Source organism: Equus przewalskii, chromosome 9 (genome assembly GCF_037783145.1).
Source record: "Equus przewalskii isolate Varuska chromosome 9, EquPr2, whole genome shotgun sequence".
NCBI lineage: Eukaryota > Metazoa > Chordata > Mammalia > Perissodactyla > Equidae > Equus > Equus przewalskii.
The window spans coordinates 54,889,838-54,910,886 of NC_091839.1; the positions used below are offsets into that span (position 1 = coordinate 54,889,838).

Below are 21,049 nucleotides of genomic sequence, written 5' to 3' on the forward strand. Positions count from 1 at the left end.
TGGCAAAGTATGACTTAAAGTGATTTTTACTCTAATCAAAAGAAATCCTCATGTTTCATTTTTTGTGCAGATTATTACCATATTTAGTTAGGTGGTAATGCAAAGACTCTTTAAAATGCGTCTGTTGGTAAAGCGAAATTTTAAGTCCACTAATAAGTTATAAGAGATCACAATTTAATTTATAAAAGATTTCAGGGAAACTTTAAAATTTAAAATTGAATTCTTGGCAATTTATGCCAGTTTTATGTGATTTTCAAAATATAAATTTGATTGTTATGAAATTTACGCCATGTTTTTTTTCCTGCTATGGATTTGTACAGAATTGATAGAAGAGTCATGCTACAAATTAACATAACATGTAATAGTCAGTATTCCATTTCGATTAATAATTAGACCCTTGTCCATTTGGGGGACACTTCTTGCTTTCCAAATTCTTTATCTGTGAATGTATAAAATAGGACAGTCCAGTGTGCCTCAATTTCCTAAAGAGTTTTAGAAATTAAACAGGCACAGGCCTCTTTCTAGTACTTGGTGGGGAGGGGAAGATGCTACAAATGAATGAAATGCTTTATTTGACTTTTCAATTTTACATATAGGATCAGCTAATCGTTGCTTGATAATAAAATTTGTCATAAGAATTTAAGGGTCTGAATCAACTTGTAATGCATATTGGTTATTAGAACTGTTTATAGGTGCTTTTCAATTAATAGCTCTGGAACCAAATGATTCAAGGATCAATTCTCATTAATCCTTGTCAAATCGTAGAGTGTCGTCTTATATGTCTGTGCCAAACTTCTTTCAGAAACAATGAAAAATTTGTTGTGAAATTAATCAGGATTTAAATAAAAAATCTGTTATGGGGGAAATACAGCTAACTATACTTCTTTGTAAGTGGAGCAGATTGAATTTTAATATGGTAATGCTCAAAGTTAGTTTTCAGAGTGATTTATTTTAAAATGTGTTGCACATGTAAATTTCAAAAAACCACCAGAATTTTAGTAAATATAGTGGATTTAAGGGTTTTCTTTTCCTGTTTACCCTGAAGAAAGAGAAGATTAAACAGATCTTACCTGTCTGATAGTTTGATAATGTTTGGTATCTGATCATGTAACTTTCTTTGGTATTTGTAACACGCTGCTATTATAATTTAAAAACCATGATTAAGGGAAAGATAGGTTATTAAATAGAACATTTGCATAACAGTCTTCAGGTCTAGGACGGAAGTCTCTCTAAAATTGTTGAAGGGCTATTCATAACTACCAAAATTGGGGACTGTATTAGAAAGCTCAGGTCAAGAAATGATCTGTAAACATTTCTCTTAATCCATAGTTGAAATGATTGAGAAAAAAGGAAAGTGGAGATTCAGAGATGAATCAATTTAGAAGTAATTAAAGCTATTGATTATGAAAGGGACATTATAAATTTTTGGTCAGCTAAAGAGTTGTTTTATGTGGTAATTTTTAGTAGAATCTTATTTTCTTATAAAATTCTATCATCCATAAATGCCCAAAGTTTTTATATTTAAGTGGTTTAGAACCTTTGCCTGATTTTCTTGCCTTTTAAAGGGACTGTATTTTCTTTACAAATATGTACTGTTTTTAATGAACGACAAGGAAAAAAATTTCTAGCTTGCCAAACAGAACAATGAAAACTCTTTACATTAAGACACTTGATTGATTTATATGAACATATATAGGAATATATGAAATATAGAATCATAGCGGTTTAAGAAACTTGCCCAGTATGTACATGTATACTGTGTTGGATTTCTCCGACACAATGACTCTCTCTGAAGTCGCTGACCATAGTGCTGAACCAAGACAGCCATATTGGTCACTGCTAAGTCGGACTGAAAACTGTACACAGAAATTGTGTAAAGGTTCAAGTAACATAATCATTGTAGGAAATATATACATATATTTCACATATGCTTTTTCATGTATTCTTTTTACTCAGCTGTATTGAAATCAACCAGAAATTGTAAAAAGAAATTTTATCCCTTAAGTATATTAATTTACTGTATAACACTGATTTTGAATAATGTCAGTGAAATCAATGGGATCAGTGCTAGTCTTTCTCTTTCTTTGAAAGCTGCTGCTTGCTGATGAAGACAAGATTTTAAAACCAATTTAAGCAACCAATGAGTTCTCTCAAAAACTGTGCAATTTTAGTTGACATCATTGTAAGGTTGAGTATGAACTTGATGTTTGTAATTTTTGATTCAGGTTTATATTCTAGCACCATCGAAACCAACGTCAAAACATGTGATTATCAAAATTAATAAAATTAGAAATCACTCATGAAGTAAATTCTACTTAAAAACAATAATGTATGCAATTTTCTAAATGTAGAGAAAAATATAGATTGTGAGATTATAATGATCTTGACTTAGCACTTTGGAGAAATTTTCTATTGTTTGAAGCAGGACAAACACCAGGCTGTCACTGCTTAAAATATTATTGTGTTCTACATTGTGAAATGAACACTGGTATGAAACCATTGTAGAAATTACCTGAAAGGGAATGTTGTAATACGTTTAATATTTCAGTAAAATGTGCTATTTTAGGCATAGAACTTTCACATTATTTTCCTAAAAATAGAATGGGTTGATATGCAGGATCATCAAATTAAGGGTCAAAGGTGACAAACCAGGACAAAGGGCATGCAGCTCATTTTCAAGCAATCAGTTTCTAGTTTTTTCATGGCTGAACAAAAGCTTAATTATATAGAAAAAAGGACTTAGTGTTGAATGACCAGTTCTAATGGTGGAAAAACATGTTTTAAATTTTCTAGATATTTTCAAGTCAGTATTTCTTATTCGGGAATGCAAGACCTGAAATGCTAATGTTATATATGTCAAAAAATTCCCACATGTAACATTTTTTTCAAATTCTACAGAAACATTTCAACTAGAATAATGAAGACTGTATAGGTTAAAAACAGACTTTACTGTTTTTGTAGATTTAAAATTTTAGGAAAAATCTGTAAATTATGTTTTATCTTTTTGCATTAGTCTCTTAGTATAATCTCCTCTGCTAGTTAAAATCCTATTATTTTAATTTAATATTACATTTATTATACCTTTAGATCATCACTGACAGTGATGTAAAGGTGAGCAGCCTCTAAAACATCTCTTGATCTTTATTATATTAAAATGTTTATTGAAACTATTTCAGATGCATTAAAAGTTCTCATTTAGTTGTTAATCTCTTGTGATATAAATTTTTAACTATTAAATATGTTGTATGTTAAAACTTAAAATGTATCAAATAAAATTTTCTTGTTAGAATCTTAAGTAGGAATGTTTGAGTTTACTTAGAATCAATTTTATTTATCCTATCAAGAAGCTACTTTAAAGCTTGTATCTTAAAGTTATGATGGACCTTCAACATATATGTGATTAACTTCTTTAAGAGAGGAATTTTGCCATTCTTTTGACACTTTTTAATCTAAAAACTATTGTTTGTTTTTTTATTCAGTGTTATCTCAACAGTGACTCAGCTATGAGCTTTATTATATAAAATTGTTGTTTTATATGGTGGAAAAGACAAACCATTTGCATTAGCAAAACCAACTCTACTGTGACTCAGTTGTGTTACGGCATTCACATTGAAGTTAAAGAATTCTGTTTACCAACTGACATTTGTGCCATAGTCAATGCCTTAAACAATCTTGACAATATGCCAGTTGACTTAAATTATTATCCATTGAAATTTTTTATGTTCTAGAATAAACTATTTTTTCCTACAGTATCTGAAGAGAATGCTAGAGCTGCCCATATCTTACGTAAAACCAATAAAATTTCGATTTGTAAAATGGTTGAGAAAGTTAATTCATCTCTGATTCAGCAGTGTTATAAATATTGGCCTCTAATTTGAGGTTAAGTGTTTACATATGTATTATAAGTAGTAAAAATAATAGTGTATTATGATTTACTTCATAAATATGAAAATATCAATCTTGAAATGTTGTTTCTAAAGTAATATAATTTTTTTCATTTTCTCAGATAATGTTCAAAATATTTCAGCAAATGTGAAGTTTTCTATTTTGACACTGCAATACCTACGTTTTTTCAACTGTATAAAGTCACACGAAATTTTTTGTCGTACTTTGGTTTTAAGTAGATTTTTTTCTTTAAATTTTCTGTACCTATATATAAATTGAGGGTACAACATTTTCAGTTTTATCTAAGATTACAGTAGGAAGTTCAGTTAAATTACAAAATAATTTATCCTGATTTTGCTTAGGCAGCATTTGAATTTAGTCTATTGTCTAATTTGCAAAAAAATAATTACAGTGAAGGGTTTTAATACATATTAAACATTCCTATAGAAGACAGTATGAGAAAACATTTTCATAAAGCACACACATTCACTTCAGTATTGAATTTCCAGATCTAATATTTTATTTCATATGTATGTATATATGTTATATTTAAGTTATAGCCAATGTAAATAAGTATTGTGCTTTAGGTTTTACTCTGGTGTTTGTGTAGTATGTTTGCTCTGTGATGTTAAGTGGAGTCATTTAGGAACTTTTCCCTCAACTATTCAAAGAAAGGAAAGTCACATTGTTGCCTCCTTTGCTTTCCAAAGAATGTATTTAGTTCAATGATAGTTGAGACGTACTGTAAATAGACTGTAATTTTTGTCATAAACCATAATGTGAATGTTTTATTTAGTAAAATATAATGTACTTTATACTTACGTTATTTTAGAAAATACTGATAATAAGAAAAACAAAATTATCTTAAATATTCTTTTAAATGTTGAGAAATTGTAGTGATGAGAATAAGTAATGAAATAATTTTCCTTTTATTATGGTGAATACTCTTGGTTGCTAAATCATTTTTTGCCAACTTAAATTAACTTTTGCATTTTATTAATATTAGAAGTAAAAGCGTGTAAATTGAATTGAAATAAAGTTCTGAGTAACATGTTATGTAGTAGTACTTTATTTTATTTTTATTACTACTCAATTCTCTGGGCTTAACAGCTTGGCAATTTCCTAATAAATTACAGGGTATAATGAAGAGATAATCATTTTCCTTTACGTTGAATGGTTACAACAGTGGATTAACAATATGTAAAGTACTTAAGAAGAATTGTATATTATAATAGGAGGGAATATGAAATCTGAGTGTATTTGTGATGAACAGTAAAGTTAGGCAGTTTTGTAACAGTAAGTCTATATATTTTTCAAAGTTACTGAAATTACTTTATGTGTACATATTTTGTATTTTCAATTGTCAAGTAATTAATTGCCTATCACGTGCTCTTTTTATGGAAAGATAGTTTTTAAGAAAATTTTGTATACAAGTCCATTTAATTCATGAAAGGCATCCTAGAGATAGTCAGCCCAGGTTCAGAAATTTATGAAGTCTTTGATTCACTAAAAAAATATGTATTGAACGGTAAAGAATGCAAGGATTACAATGATTAGCTAAATATACACAATCCCTCCTACCATAGAGCATGGCATCAAGCTGGGAGAGAGAACATATTCCTGGGCTATTACAGTATGACATTCAATTACAGTACAGTATTACATGGTAGAGGCATTGTACTCAGTATGGAACAACAACAAAAAGAGATCTAAGTGGAAATTTAAATGATGAACAGGGATTATTCTAGTGAAGCAGCAGAGAAATGTATTCTAGGATACCAGAGTTAGAGATTTTTACTTTCTAATATTTACCGAAAATTATAGTATTAAATAAAAATACATGTGTATAAAATTACAAAAGCTGTTTTTGGAGTAGTCATGCATTTAAAGAATTATTTTAATTCTTTGTTATTTCATTTAAAAAAATAGTCACCTATACTAAGAATATGAACATTTACTATTGTAAATATTTTATATAATATTTACCTGTCTAATTCCCATCATAGTTGTTCTGTAAACATTGGGTGAATGGATTTTTAAAAACTTAATTCTGTTTTCTTTACCACCTCTTTTGTTTTTGAAAAATTTTAAATCATTACTTAACATCAGTAAAATATAGTAATGTCTGTGAAATAATTCCATCTTTATTTTCCTTTGAAAGGGATGATGATTTAAGACTGTCAATAACCAAAAAACATATGTAAGTTTGGATAGTGAAAAATCTGAATATCTTCATCATTTGAATTGACTGGCTTTCTCTAAACGCAGAAAGCTCATAGTTAGAGCTCTTAAATTAAGTAGTGGTATTTAGCTAAGTTTTTTACACCATTTGATTTTTACTTTATAAGTCTACCATTTATATCATCTGAATTACTTAAAAAGGTTTTTTTTTCTTTTTTTTACAAAACCCATCAATTGTTTTTACACATCTTTAGAATATGTTGCTTTGAAATTTTCTGTCAATATAAGCGGAGAAGATTAAACATGGCCTATGGGCTATTAGAATAGAAAAGGTTGGGCTAGTGTTTTGCTGAAGTTTATGTATACTATTTAAATACACCCTCACATAAACCAAATGTGCAAAATAAAACAAGATTGTCTCAATGTAAAGGAAAGCTGTGTTTCAATAAGTTTTGATAGTGCATTTTGTTAATGTTAGGGTCTGTCATTATCTTTTGTCTTGGTTATAAACACAGGATAACTTCAGGATTTCATGTCCAGAGGTTCATGTGTCTTTTGTTCACATGCTTACTCTATTCTTTTCAACTCTTACTCAGTGGGATTGTCATCCTTTGTAAGAAGAATCTTGGGTCAACATTCAGTAGAACTCTGTACTTGGAAAAGCTTCCATTTCATTTTGAAAAGAAAATTAGAATGCAGCTTAAGGAAATTACACATAATGGTTTCTTTTTTCATGAGTTGGTATAGTAGATATAGTGTGTAAAACTTAGTTAAGGGAAGAAAGACAACCCTGGGTGGTAGCAGGTGAGTGGATGCATGTACAAACCAATCTGTTTTCCAGACCTTAATAACTCTGACCCGAGGATAAAAATGATAATTCAGTGGCCATCAGGAGTTTCTCTTCCAATCACTATACTTCATTACTGGGTGACCTCTTTATTGCAAGTTTTACTGTGTTGTGACATCTACCAGCGGATATATCAGAAACAACTGTACTTACTCATATTTTTTAAAGAAGAACTGTTTTTGCTTTTTAAAATCTAGGTTAATGCATATTAGATACCTTTAATTAAATAATCTTAATGATTAAAATGTATTACCATTAAAGTAATTTTTTCTCAAAAAGTATTTGAATGTAATAGGGAGACCCATAATCAGTGGTATAGTACCACAATTAGATTCTCATGATTTAGTTTCTAAAATATATATGAAGAGAACAGTTAAATAAGTTCATCAAGAAACACAATATTGTAGGTTAGGTTGATTTTTTAACTATGGTAAAAAAAAAAAAAAGAAAATGGAATTGTTGAGTTACAGTGTAAAATTAAATATTAAAAAATTTTAAAACTGCATTGTTTGTGAAATCAGGTTCTTTGACTACATCTTAATGGTCTTGTTTAAAATGTTTTTTAAACCAATGTCCTTTAATAGGAATGAAAGACAAATTGATGCCAATTGGTTATCTAATTTTGCTAGGTGAGTCTTAAATTGTAAACAAAAGTTTACAGGTCACTTCACAGAGTCAAAACCTAGGCATTTTATTGCTTTCTAATGAGCCATTAAGCTGAAGAAGAGGCAATTAAATAGGCAATTAATGTAGTACTGACTTGAGCTCTCTGATTTTAGGTTCTTCAGAAGACGATGAGGTCATTCAACCAGGTTTCATCAGCCCCAGGTTAGTCTTTTTTTTAAATTAAATATTTTATTTCATGTTTTAAAAAGATCACTGGAGGCATATGAGAAAACTTGTCTGCCCTCAGGAATTCTCCATTTTGGCAGAATGGGTAACAATTCTACTGTACTCCAGGCCACTTCATCTGTATACTGATACTCTGACCAGAACTGCATGGATGAGATTTTCTAATTAACTCCTTTTCCTCCTGATTTTAGCAGTATTGGATTTTGTGATTCCTTTTTCCATAACTCAGGGAAGATGGAGAATAGATATTTAAATACTTATGGAGCTGAGTGAAAAGTATTTGTGGTTTGTTCATTTTTGTAACTCCCATAGCACATACACACTCACAAATATTTGTTGAATGAATTTAAGAATAGAGACTTGGTGCTGTTTTCAAATAACTTACCATAGCATAAATAGCACAATATGTTAGACACTTTTCAGGGAATTAGGGAATTTCCCTGACCTAGGGAAGCTCTATTTATTTTGCTTTTCATGAACATGTATCAAGTTTGTTTCTCATTATACTGCAAAAATGAATCATTTGAACTTTTAACATTTTAAACCTAGACTTTTAAAAATATATATCCTTTCATTTATTTAGGTGTACTGTAAAAGCTGACTTTTGATATATAAATATTTTCTTATGTTACTGAAATTAACTGAAAATTTACCACACTGTTTTTTTCAGTAACAATTTTATTTGATGATAATATATTATCATCTCTGATGAATTTAATGTCTTGGCTCTACTCTTGACTAGTACTACTTTGAAAATACACTTAAGAGCTGTGAAATGACAAAATTTATGAGCATTAATAAGTACAAGTAAAAAGATGTTCTGTTATTAAACTTAAATATAGGATTATAGATAATGAGGAAAGTAGGGATCAGAAAGTTTAATGAGGAAGCCACTGATAGGCATTGCCATTTGACAAACACTTTACTTTTTCCTAGAATGAATCCTTTGACATAGAGAGGATGCTCTAATGGGTGTCATGAACAAGAAGATTCTGAAAAGTTGCTACAATATTTTAATCTACCATCTAGTTTCCCCTTACGATTGATTGTGGTTTTTCTCTAGGTGCAAGTTGGAGGCAGTGCAGAGACTTTTTTCTTTTCTGTTGGGAAATAATGTTAACACCAATGTGTTAAGTGACTGCAATAAAGTTTCATGTCTGTGTTTCCTTGTGATTAAAAAAGGGTTGGCTGGGGAGAGGTTCCACTTTCACCAAAAGAAAAGTTATTTCCAGTGATTATGTTTAAACTGAAAGACTTAAACATCAACTGGTCCAGTCTCCTCACTCACTTTGCAGATGAGGAAACTGAGGCCCACAGACACTTAATGATTAGCCCAGAGTCACTAGGTCATTAAATGGGACTAGAACTCTGGCCTCCAGTTTCTAGCTGGATGCCTTTTCTCCACATGTTTGCTTCCCACAGAGGCATCTTTAAAGCCTGAAGATTTCTTCTCACTTGTCTCCTCTTTTACTCCTGCACTGGTCTTTGCTTTCTCACTTTCCGTCTACCTGTCCCCTTCTCCCAGATAAACCCAAAGGGAAAATATTAAAAGAAATACCTGGGAAACAGACCACACTCTTATTTCAGTTGATATTTTCTTTTGATAAAATTAAGTTTTAAAGAATAAACTTTCATTCGTTGCTTTGGGAGGGGGGAAAGAATTGTATGTTTACATTATTTAGTGTCATTTCTACAGACTCAGAATAGTTACTGCAAAAAGATCTTTAAATTATGAAGCATACATGGTCAAGTAGTACAGGTGAAAAACGGACTCATTTTTCAAATAAAACATGAAATTTCCTTTTGTGCTATTCTGGGCAAAGTAATGTGATGCTTGCTAAATGATTTTTCTAAACTATTACTGTTCTAATTAAAATCATTTAAGAAAGTATTTGTTGAGCACAGTTCAGAAAATATTTGAGAAGAGTAATAAAATTTTTATTTTTCCTTTTCATTGGGGGAGAAGTATGTTAACAGAATAGGATGTTTTGCTATTCCAGTTTTTTAAAAAGAAACTTTCTACAAAATGGTGGGCTTAAGGTAATGCCCCTTTCTGAATTAATTCTGTTGCTCTAAATACTTTGCCAAAACAAAACTGACCAAAAAGAAGGAAACAATTGCAAATGCTTGTTTTTTTGAAATAAATGAAAGTGATTTGTCTGGAAAACTTAAAATTTATGCTGATCGGTTTCTGTATTTCCATAATTTTATTTAATTATACTATGGAAATGTGTTGATATATAAGGAAAAACTTTAAGAGCTTTTTACAGCTGTGTAAAACTTCTGAAATTGGAACAATTGTGTTAAGCCAAAGCATTTTGCGTCCAGATAAGGAAATTAAATGAGAACGGAATTTTGCTTTGTGGAAACAAAAACAAAATGCCTCCATATTCTGAAGTGCCTCTACTTTAAGACCAACGCGCCCAGCCGAGGACTCCTTTCATTTGACTCCGTATTGTAAGAATTTCAAGAAAGTTATTTGCCAGTCAAGTAGTTTACTGGAACGCGGTGGAGGGATCAGGGGCAGTTTGCCCGACGTGCGGGTCCGCAGCTTCTAGGCGGGAGACCTCGTGCCGCGGCCGGAGAGCGGGGTCCCTAAAGTCGCCCCCCGCCGCCCCTCCACCCCGTTCCCAGCCGACGGCTTTTCCTGATCCTCCAAAGGCGCACGGCGACGTTTTCGTGGCTTCCCGAAAGGACGGCGCCAGGGTCTGTCTGAAGACAGCTCCATTTTAGGCATGGCCTGGTGGGGGGGGTGGGGGAGGTGATGGTCATTTTCTCGGGTTCTCCTGGCCCTCCCCAGCTTGACTTCACTTTTCTTTGATTGCGGGGGCTCTGACATCTCGCAGATAAAGGGATCAAATTATAAATGATATATGTCAGGAAATGTAGTAAAAGTAGTAGATTGTGCCAAATGTTGCCTTCAGAGTGGTGAAGGCAAGGGTTTCTTTTGTTTGGTGTTCTTGGGGACGAAATGACAAATGGAGAAGTCCCTTAATTAGTAAGAAATCATCAGCCTTCTTTGGAACGGCTCGACTTTCCAGCGTGGAGGTGGTGATGTGCCGAATAAAGGGAAAGGTGCCTGGAGGGAAAGGGGAGAGGAAGTGGCGGGGCGGGAGGTGGAGGGAAAGGGCAGCTCCGCGGGCCTGGGGGTCTCGGCGCCCCGGCGCGGGCCGCGCGGAAGGGACGGGCGGCGGAGACCGCGGGGGCTGCAGCCCGGCCCGGCTGCGGGAGGAGGGCGCGGGTGGAGCCGCCGGTGCGGGGCCACGGCCCCTCCTCCGAGTTTAAGAAGAACCGAAGCATTGTTTCTGCTTTCATAGAAGTCACTCATTGCTTGTAGTTGCAACAACGACGGTGGGCTCCGGCCCCTCTTTCGGGTCTTTGCATTATACTGTTGGAATTAAAGAAAAAAAAACAACTGAGAAAATGTGTACTTCGTTTTTTAAATGGAGAAACCTTAGATTGCGATAACCAACGGGCGTATGATAGGTTATTTCCTTCATCCCCCTCCCCCCAGTGCGTTGACGAGTCTTTGTGGCTACTTGAACTCATTTTAAAGACATTTTGAAAGAACTATGATAAATCAAGCTACTAAAACATTTGGCTTTCACAAGTACAAAACATGCGTTTTGAGTCAAGCACAGGTCTTTCAGGCACCAAAAACAAGTAGGAAATGAGAAAAAAATTAAAACCAGAAGACTTCAGGAAGGTGACAAATTGGAAAGCATTCTAGGAGATTCATAGGACCATTTTATGTGAAAGAAGCACTCTGTGAGCTTAAAGAGATTATGGTCAGTTTTATAAAAGGATCTTAGGCTCAGAAGATTGGGGGCGGGGGGGGGGGTGCAGAAAAGACGAATCTATTTAGAAGACAGTGCCATATCCCTGAAATGGTGAGTGGTCTTTTCTGTCTCCTTTCTTCACTTCTCTCCCTTCCAATTTCATTCCCTCCTACTCCCTCTATCCTTTCCTCTTCCTTTCTCTCCCCTACCCCCCAGGTATGTTAATGCATTTGCCTTAAATTCTTTGTGAATGAATGTTAGAGGATTTCTCAGAGTTCCCAGTTGGAAAAAGCCTTCTACACAACTTGAAAGGCTGATGTCCCTCTCAGGAAATGAATGAGTCGATAACCTCTGACACCAGTGACCAGTCCAGTGAACCCTACCTTAATTCCACTAATACTGGAGGCCCCCAATCAGGCAAGACTGTGAATCTCATAACCATCCCATACAATGTGGTTCAGTTATGGTATTTCACACTTTTCAAGTGTATACTGATAGGTTTGAATTTCAACAAATTTAGCAACCAACAAGAATTCAGAATCCACCTATATATTGTTTCTGATTTTATGATTAAGCTATTTTCTAATTAAAAACAAACTTACAGATAAAATATTTACCATAAATATATGTCAGTGACAAAACTATACTGGCCTGTGAATTTTATGTTAATTACTTTTACATAAATAGCACTTCCCCTCAATTTATAATACTTTTTCAGATTATCTTTCTCTGTTACTAGATGTTGATTTTTAAAAGTAATTCATTTAAAATATGAAAAAACATAACTTATTTTAAATTAGTTTTTCTATTTCATATTCTGTGAAATGTTTAACCTGGAACGCCTTCATTAAAGTTCCTTCATTATAGGTCAGTGTAGTCAGTCGATTCTACTATTAAAATAATGCCCAGTGAATGTTATGTTACCAATAATTTTTTTGAGAGCTTGGAGCTTTTGTTACTCTTGCAAAAGCATTTGGAGTTTTACACTTTTTTCCCTCCCTACCAGCTGGCACATGGTTATTTCCCCCAAAGTAAATAAAATGGAAAAGCTTTGCCCCATTTCTGAGAAACAACAAAAGAAATAAACGGAGCAAAAATCTTTACAAATTCATCAGTCTTGACTGACGCCTTTTTCCAGGAACAGCTGAAAATAACATATATTTAAATACATCCTTTTCAGATCTGAACCAATTAGTATAGATTTATATTTAGTTGTTTAATATGGTGAGGAGGTGTAATTAGGTGCATTATGTGGGTTTCCAAAGCTTTTAGATTCAGAATCTCTACATTTTAGCTTGTGTGAAACAGTGTTAGAGTGAAACAGAGTTAGGAGTGTGGACATGTTTGAGAGACGGGGAGGGGGATTGCGGGCATGGTGGGGGAGGGTCGACTCCGTGGCTTTGCCGAAGGGAAGTGGTATCTGTAGTTTCTCCGTAAACTGCTTGTTTAAGAAAATAGGGGGTGGGGTGGGGGAAACAGTGGTGGTGCGTTTTAATGTTTCGAAAACGGGTGATATTTTACATGTTCAAGGAAATAAAGCATTTCCAGTTGATCTATAATATTTATTGTAGTCGATGAGGGCGGTAATATTGGCGTCAGCATCTAGTAATCAACAAATCGTTCGAACCAATTTGAAAGGTAAAGGGTAAGCATTTTGAAACTGGGGGCGGCCCAGGGAAGGGACGCTGGGAACCGAATCTGTTATTAAATTTTCGTTCATTCGAGCCTTCTGTCCACTGGTAGTGGACTTTTGAAAGGTCAGGGTCCAGTCTACACGAGACGAATTTACCTTTCTTCTCCCACTTGCCCCTCTTTCCTCGCCCCTCCCCCCGCCCGCGCCCGCTTTTTTCTCCCCCACCTCTTTCTCTGGCTCTGCAGCCGCCTGTGCTGGCGGCTCCTCTTCACCTCCCCTGCCTGGCGCTCCCCTCCCCCTCCCTGCCCTGCGTCGTCTTGCTCTTGGGGAACAATCGCCACTGATTGAGGTTCACTCCATGTTAGGCTGGAAAACTGGGCTGTTATTTAGGAAGTCATTAATCACATCTCCTCCCCCGGAAAGAGATGGCGGAGAAACCTGTGAAGTACAATTCCTTACCAGCCCCCTCCAAAATGTTCCGAAGTGATAAACCCAAACACAATTTGACTGCATGAAGGTGATAGCGATTTTCCGGTAGGATTTTATTTTAAATTAAAAAAAATTTCAGGGCACCATCAGGTAATTGTGTGCTTTTGTCTTATTGTAGGTGTATGTTACCATTATCTGAAGTTTCATGGAGATGTAATTAGGTTTAATTAGATCTTTGGTAAATTATATATTTTTCTCTTTAAGAATTGAATTAAATGTGAAATGTGCGTCCTAAGTAGGGTTACTGTTATCGAGCAGCTGAATTCTTAGGGGAAAAAAATCGAAAACTCAGTTGCTTTATTTAAACGGCTTTTTCCCCCTAAATGAGATTACTTAGACAGGCTTGTGTGTAAGGCACGCGTGTGCACATATATGACTGTGCCGTTTTTCTAAATCGACGATTCACAAGGACCTTCCATTGTGTTTAAATAAAAGCACAAAATCAGCATTCTGATTTATCGTAAAGAAGCGTCCCAAATTGTCTTTAAGATAACATGTTTGAGTTTTTCGTGTTCATTCATAAATTATTTTGATGTCAGCATAGATGAAATGGCGATTGGTTATCTCTTCCTCTCGCCAGCCCCTTAAGGATCCGAGGTGAAATTAGTAGCAAGAAAGCATGTAATTGACAAAGTCACGTGTGCTCAGGGGGCCAGAAACTGGAGAGAGAAGAGAAAAAAATCAAAAGAGGGAAAGCACATTAGACCATGCGAGCTAAATTTGTGATCGCACAAAATCAAGATGTTAGATTGATGCAGAAGATCACTCCGTTCCAAAGGGAAAGTTTTCATCTCACGAGTTTGGAGCAGAGGGCCCGTGGGGCAACATGGCCGAAGGTTAATTTTCTTTTCTATTGTTTTACTGTGATTTTCTCTCTTCCTTTCTCTCCCTTCTCCCTCTCTCTCACCCTTCTTTGCCCGTCCCCCCTTCCCCTTTTACCCCAATACTGGGCATCCCCCCCCACCCCCCATCGCGCTATGGGGCTTTCTGCAACCTATTGTTATAGATCTCCAAAAATGTTTTGTACCGCCCACACTGATTCACAACTTGAAAAGCTTTCAGGGGGCTATTGTTTGAATTGTTTGAGTGTGATTAAGCGCAGTTTCAGTTAGTGAGCCCAAGAAAACTTTTATACACCTGCCCCCTCCCCCATTCCACCCCAACTTTAATTGAAAGTTATTGGGGGGGAGGGGAATGTACATTGCAAATAACCCTGGATTCACTGCTGCCGCATGTGCATTACTAGTTCTAACCATCTTCACGGTTTCTCTTTCCTCCTCGTGCCCGCCGGAGAGAATAGTTTCGCTGAAAAATTCTCTTTGTAAATGGGATCAGTGTTAAATCAGCAATATGCAAGTAAAGTATCGCATGCTGTACTGTAATATGTGGCTGAAAAGCGGAGTTAAGTGAAAAAGTACACGTATGTACAGAAACGTGGAAGTTACTGTGATCGATAGAACAGTGTGGCTTCCCCCTCCCCCGCTTTCCCTTTTAACCCTTTAATATTTTAATGTTTTAAATATTTTCTGTGGAAGAGAAGAAGGAATCCACCGTTTAGTAGCGTTTTTTTTCTATTTCCTCTCCCCCACCCCCCCAAGGAGTTTTTTTCTCTTTCAGTGAACAGTATAGAAATACGAACTAACTGACTTTTTTTGTCCTGTTCTACTCAGGCGGGGCAAGCAAAGGTGGTGGCGAAGAGCCCGGGAAGCTGGCGGAGCAGGCAGAGGAGGAATCCCAGGTTTTGCACGGAACTGGCCACTGTAAGTGGTTCAATGTGCGAATGGGATTTGGATTCATCTCCATGATAAGCCGAGAGGGAAGACCCTTGGATATTCCAGTCGATGTATTTGTACACCAAGTAAGCCAAACTTTTTTGTTCCGCCTCTTCACCTTTTTCCATGTGGAGGAGCTGATCACTTTTGTCAATGGACCTAGAATAGTGTGTTCTTAGGTAGATTGAAAGACAAAATTTTCCTTACAATCACAAGTTAATCCAGATTTCAGGGTACGTGTATGGGCCCGTTCCTAGGTATCTTTTTCCAGGTATCTTTTCCTAAACAAATGAAATCTTTGAAATTTCACTGCTTGGGTGCTGGGTCACTTTATTAGCAAGTTCCGCTCTTCATTCGACAGCAATTTCGCACAGCGAAATTGCGGTAGTGTAGCTTCCGGTGTTGTCGGTTACAATGTACTCTGTCCCATAAGCCTGGTGAATGAGTGGGAAGATGAATGAAGAAACAGTGATCATTTTAAGATAAAAAAAAAAAACCCCACAAAACACCAATTTGCTGTTGTAAGAACTCTGTAAGTCCCCTTATTTTAGACGTCTCTAGTCACAGTAGCTTCCCCTATTATTTCATCTCTGCCTGCCTGGTAGTCATTTGTAGATTCAAATCAAAATAATTTGATTTCACAGTAAAAAAAAAAAAAAAGAACACTGTTGGCCTAGTATGGATTTGAAGAAATGCAAGAAAGGATGCTTGGTAATCAAACATTTTAGAAATATGCCCCTGTAGGGCATAGGTCCAAGGATACTGTCTCTTTAAGAGACTGAACTCAAAAAAACATGTGGCCAGAGGCGGCTCTAGTTTGTGTGTTTAAAATGTGTTACTCTGCTACTTGGGGTAAATTTCCACCATTGCTTATATTGTGTTGTAATTTTTTAAGATGCTTAAATACAGAACATAATGTCATTGCTTCTCATTTTCAAAATTTTACCCAGAAACAAGCATATTAATACCTCTTCCCCTTTCACTCCTCTCTATTGCTTAATCTCTTTGTAGTGAAAAAGATATTTACAGTTTGCACACTTGATTATTTCATCAAAAGAAGTTAAAGAAATATAAATTCTCTGTAATAAATTCTTAGGTAAGAGTAAAAGGATTTAAGACTAAAGTTTGTTTTGGTTTGACATCTGAGTTAAAAAGAATGGAGTGAATGGCTATCACTACTGCAGGTTGACTGACGCAGATACGTGTAGGAAATACTTAGTATATTTGCCTGAAGATTATATACTTTATTTGATACCATGTTGTATGTTCCTGGTAATATTTACAACCTCCTTTCCCCCCTAAGGAATATCATCTTCCAATTAAGTATATAAACAGTAGAAACACATGAAACCATTCTGTTTTGATCTGTTGTCCTGTGGTGCTTGGTAGCTTCCTGACCTTGCTGTGTGGTGTGTGTTTTCCTTTCCTAAAGGCCTGGCCATCATTATTGGCTGTTTACACGTGGAAGGATCAGCATAATCTGTGAATTGAAACAGGTTTAAATACGTAAATAGAAGTCCACAGACAGGCTACTGGATTTTATGCCTCCTACTTTATATTGCAAAATGAAGCCACATTTTCTGCTTTTTTCCTCCCTAAACAGAACAACTGAAATCATTGACAAATCCATTTTCTCTCAGGCTCTGGCTTTCCCCCCTTTGAACCTTCTTTAGGTTGTTAAATTGTTCTTTACGATCTCATAAATTTGTTTTATAGATGAATGAAAAAAAATAGCCTTTTTCTTCTTTGTCTGATCACACCTTGTTATAATTTGGTTTTCTATGTTTACCTTTTAATATATTCAAATATTAAACATTTTGTTAACCAGTATTAATTCTAGAACCACAAGACATCTAAATTTAAGCTATTTAATGGTTATATGTAGATAAATATTCCTATGTCCACTGAATTAAGAAATAGTGTATTGCTGGAAAAGTTTATTTATAGATAACAAACACTTTCTAGAGTACAAACATTAATTAATATTAGACTTGCTTTAATCTTCTGTTACATATCTTCTATTTACTAAAAGAACAGCATTAAAATGATGTATGTGATAAAAATTTTCTGAAAATATATATGTTTGTATTGTTGAGAAGACTATGTCAAGATACATTCTTAGGAAGAAGTATGTAAAAAGTCAATAAAACTTAAATATTAGCATTTTTGTGATGTAAAAAAACAGGGCAGTGATAATCTTTAAAATTAGAAAGTGACATTTTAGGGGATTTTTTTGATAGTTATAGTATGTATTTGTTTTTTGAAGTATGTCTCAGTCTTTTTCAGGGAAAAATCACTTAGGTATCAGTTGCTTTATTTTTTTGTTTCTTGACTTTGATGCCTAGGTAAAGGGGTTTCTGTCTTATATTGGGACTATATAAATTGCATATAAATTATATGAATAATTGTTTTGAAGAAGGGAAGAATCCTATGGATTTTAGCTAAGCAACTACAAGTAACAATTAGATGGTCATGAATGATGTGTGCAGGTATCATGTGAGCATCACTTAACACTATCAGGTTGCAATTCAGGACCATTTTGTAAAAGCTTTTACAACATTTTTATTATTTTAGCTGCCATTTTTACTGTATGAGCATTTTGAAAGCATACTAGGTTTTGTGTATAATTGTAAATTAGATTTTTTCCCCATTGTGTCTATATGCTATTTTGTTATTAAAGAATAGGCATTGTAGATAACTAGGAATTTTAAATGTTCAACTGGACTAATATCTAGTTGTTATTTTAAATATATGAAATAGTGGTTTTTTTTTTGAGTGTTCAGAAGTACATGTGCCATTGATTTTTTTGAAATTATTCTGAAACACGTTTTCAATAGTATATATTTGGGGAAATAAAAAAATAAATAATTTTGGTTTCTTTAAAATAATATTTAAAAATTCATGCCAAGGTACCCAGGATATTTTTTTCTGTTTTAAAAATATTGACTGCAAAGAAATGAGCATCAAAAAAAATTCAGTTGCAATGAAATGAAGAGAAGATGTGTGTGTGTGTTTTTAAAATAGAGCTGTACATAGTTACATGGTTCTATTTAAGATCTGTTGGCAGTAATACATTCAGACTTTGTTCTAGTTTCTGTAATGTCACTAACTCCTCCAAAATAAACGCCTGCCTTAGGTGGTGTGCTTTCCCTCTCTTTAGACTCGTTGATAAATGCAGTGAGATTCTGCTCGTTAAGGATGGTGTGGGACCATTGGTGGTTTAAAATGACAGGCTTCCTTTGACTTCCTAATGTTCACTTGTGATTTAAATAACCATATTTTTATGGATTGTTAATTACTATATGTATTCTGACACGTTAATACCGAAACATTGATAGCGTTCAATAATATTTTATTTTTAAAAACTTAACAAAAATGTTTAAATATTATACTGTGAATGTTGTCAGCTCACTGTTCTTGATATTCTTGATAAGGTGTTCCTTAGATATTTAATATTTAAAATTTGAAAATTTTGATGATGATTTAGTTTGTATATAGGATAAATTTGTAGTAATTTCTTAGGAATCCAATATAAAACACAGAGATTTGTTTCTCAATGGAAGAAGGCATATACATGGTTAATACAGATTTGTAAGTCTAAGTTCTTACTAAGATGATCTCATCAATTAGAATACAATTATTCTGTAAGTACTGATAATTAATACTCCTACCCTAGTTTATTGTTATTAATAACTTAAAAAAATTTTCATCCACAGTTAGTTTGTGGGATAACATGTTTAAATTGCCTGGAAAGATCTCTGGCAACTTTTTGAAATATTGTAAGCTTTTAACAGGACTTAAATATTTGGTGGTACTTTAGATGAATCACATGGTAATTAAATATTAGATCTTTTTTGGAGAAAGGCAATGTTACCCAATAACTACCTGTTGATGTTTATCATATAAGTTTTTGACATTTGTTTCCAAAGTCATTATCTCACCTAATAAGATAAAGTGATCAATTTGAACTTTATTTTGTTCAGCGGGGGGATAGAATCCATTCTCCTTATTGCCCTTTATTCAGCTCATTTGCATAATAGTATTTTCTTCACTTGGGTTACATATTTGGAATTCTTTGCCATCAAATATGGTACAAAGGATTTTAAGCATAAATATATTTCATTTACTTCACAATTTATGTAAGAATTTTTTTTCTAAAGGGAAAGAGTACTTTCAAAATTACTGCAATTTTGCAACCATTACTAAGTGAGCTCAAATATTTATTAATAATTTGGTTTTGAAGTCTTCATTTACCTTTCAAGTATTGATATGTTCTTCTTATGCTCTTTATTTCTGATTTATAGTTTCATCTTTATGGAGAATACAAGTGTCCATATTAAAATATTTTATATACTTTATGTTCCTTTTATTACTTTGTTTGGAAAACATCTCAAAAAGTAATGGAAATAAAAGAAATAAGAATAAATATTGTAACTGAAATAAGTTCAAAGCAATTTTATTAATAATGTAAAGGATATGAAAACATTTGGAGATGACTAATATTTAAATATATGAAAATTTTAAGTATTATATACAGTTCAATTGCTGTAGCATGGAGTTCATGTCTCAGTTTTTTCAAAATTAATTACACAATTTATGGATATAAATTTACTCCAATGCGTTCATGTTTAAGGGCTTTTCATAATATTTCATCACCAATTTATTAGGCACGTTTACTTTTCTCATAGTTTAGCATGAAAACATTTTTCACATGCAGAATTGATGTGATTATTATTATTATTGGGTCTATTGAAAATGTCATTTTCAAAAAAAATTAGACAGAGAAATCTTGGAAATTTAAAAATGTGATCATATAACGTTAGTGAGTTATGCATTTTAATATTTTAAAAATCTTTCCAAAGCTACCAAATTTTCAAGATGATTTGCCCAGTGGACCAATTCAGAAGAGTACTAAATGAAATGCTTTAAAGCTGGTTAATCATAAAGTCCCACTTAAAGGCATTTAAAAATCAAAAATCAGACTTTAATTGTCTTAAAAGATATTGGATACTTTTCTTCTGATTTTCAAATGCTGGTCCAGTTTCAAGACTCTTTTTTTGTGTACTTCTAAAGAGAGCTTCTCGTTCAATTTAAATATGAAATGTGAATTGGGTACATATTTAGGACATAGTCTTTCCTCCTTCTTTTAAAGATTGTTGGTATAATTCAAATATTTTCTTCTTTATTTTTGATTCTTCTTTTTTAAAAACCACTCACAACAAACAAGGCAATAAATCAAAGAACTGTTTTTAAAACAAGCATGTAAGTGACAAACCACTTGAAAGTATTCAGCATAATGTCTTTAACTCATCTTGGAGTTCTTGGGTTTCATAAGAATTCAGCAACTTCTTTTGTTACCTGCACTAAACATGGTAGATTAAAAAGTGTCTTCAGTTGTAAATTTTGTTGCTTTTGAGCAGCAAGGAACCCTTACTATTTGAATTTGTTTGAATTCTTTCTGTTCAGAAATTATGTAAATATTGCAGATAGTTTTGCATATCTTAACTGAGCAGTTCTTTCGGTACTGTGGTTAACTTAAAAGTTGCTAGTTAAGAATATGGTGTACTGTATTTTTATTTCTAAACCAAGAATAACCTAAACAAATAAAGTG

At 33.8% G+C, this 21,049-nt stretch overlaps 1 protein-coding gene across 5 annotated transcripts in view; it reads left to right on the forward strand.

Annotated features, from left to right (window-relative positions):
- LIN28B (lin-28 homolog B) overlaps window positions 1–21,049 on the forward strand; it is a 150,766-nt gene that overhangs the window by 13,373 nt on the left and 116,344 nt on the right. For all 5 annotated transcript variants that reach the window (XM_008536714.2, XM_070556763.1, XM_070556766.1 and 2 more), the window contains 2 exons: window positions 7,693–7,741; window positions 15,337–15,524. In XM_008536714.2, coding sequence (XP_008534936.2) covers window positions 7,708–7,741; window positions 15,337–15,524 — 222 coding nt within the window. In that variant the 5' untranslated portion in view covers window positions 7,693–7,707. The remainder of the gene's footprint in view (window positions 1–7,692; window positions 7,742–15,336; window positions 15,525–21,049) is intronic.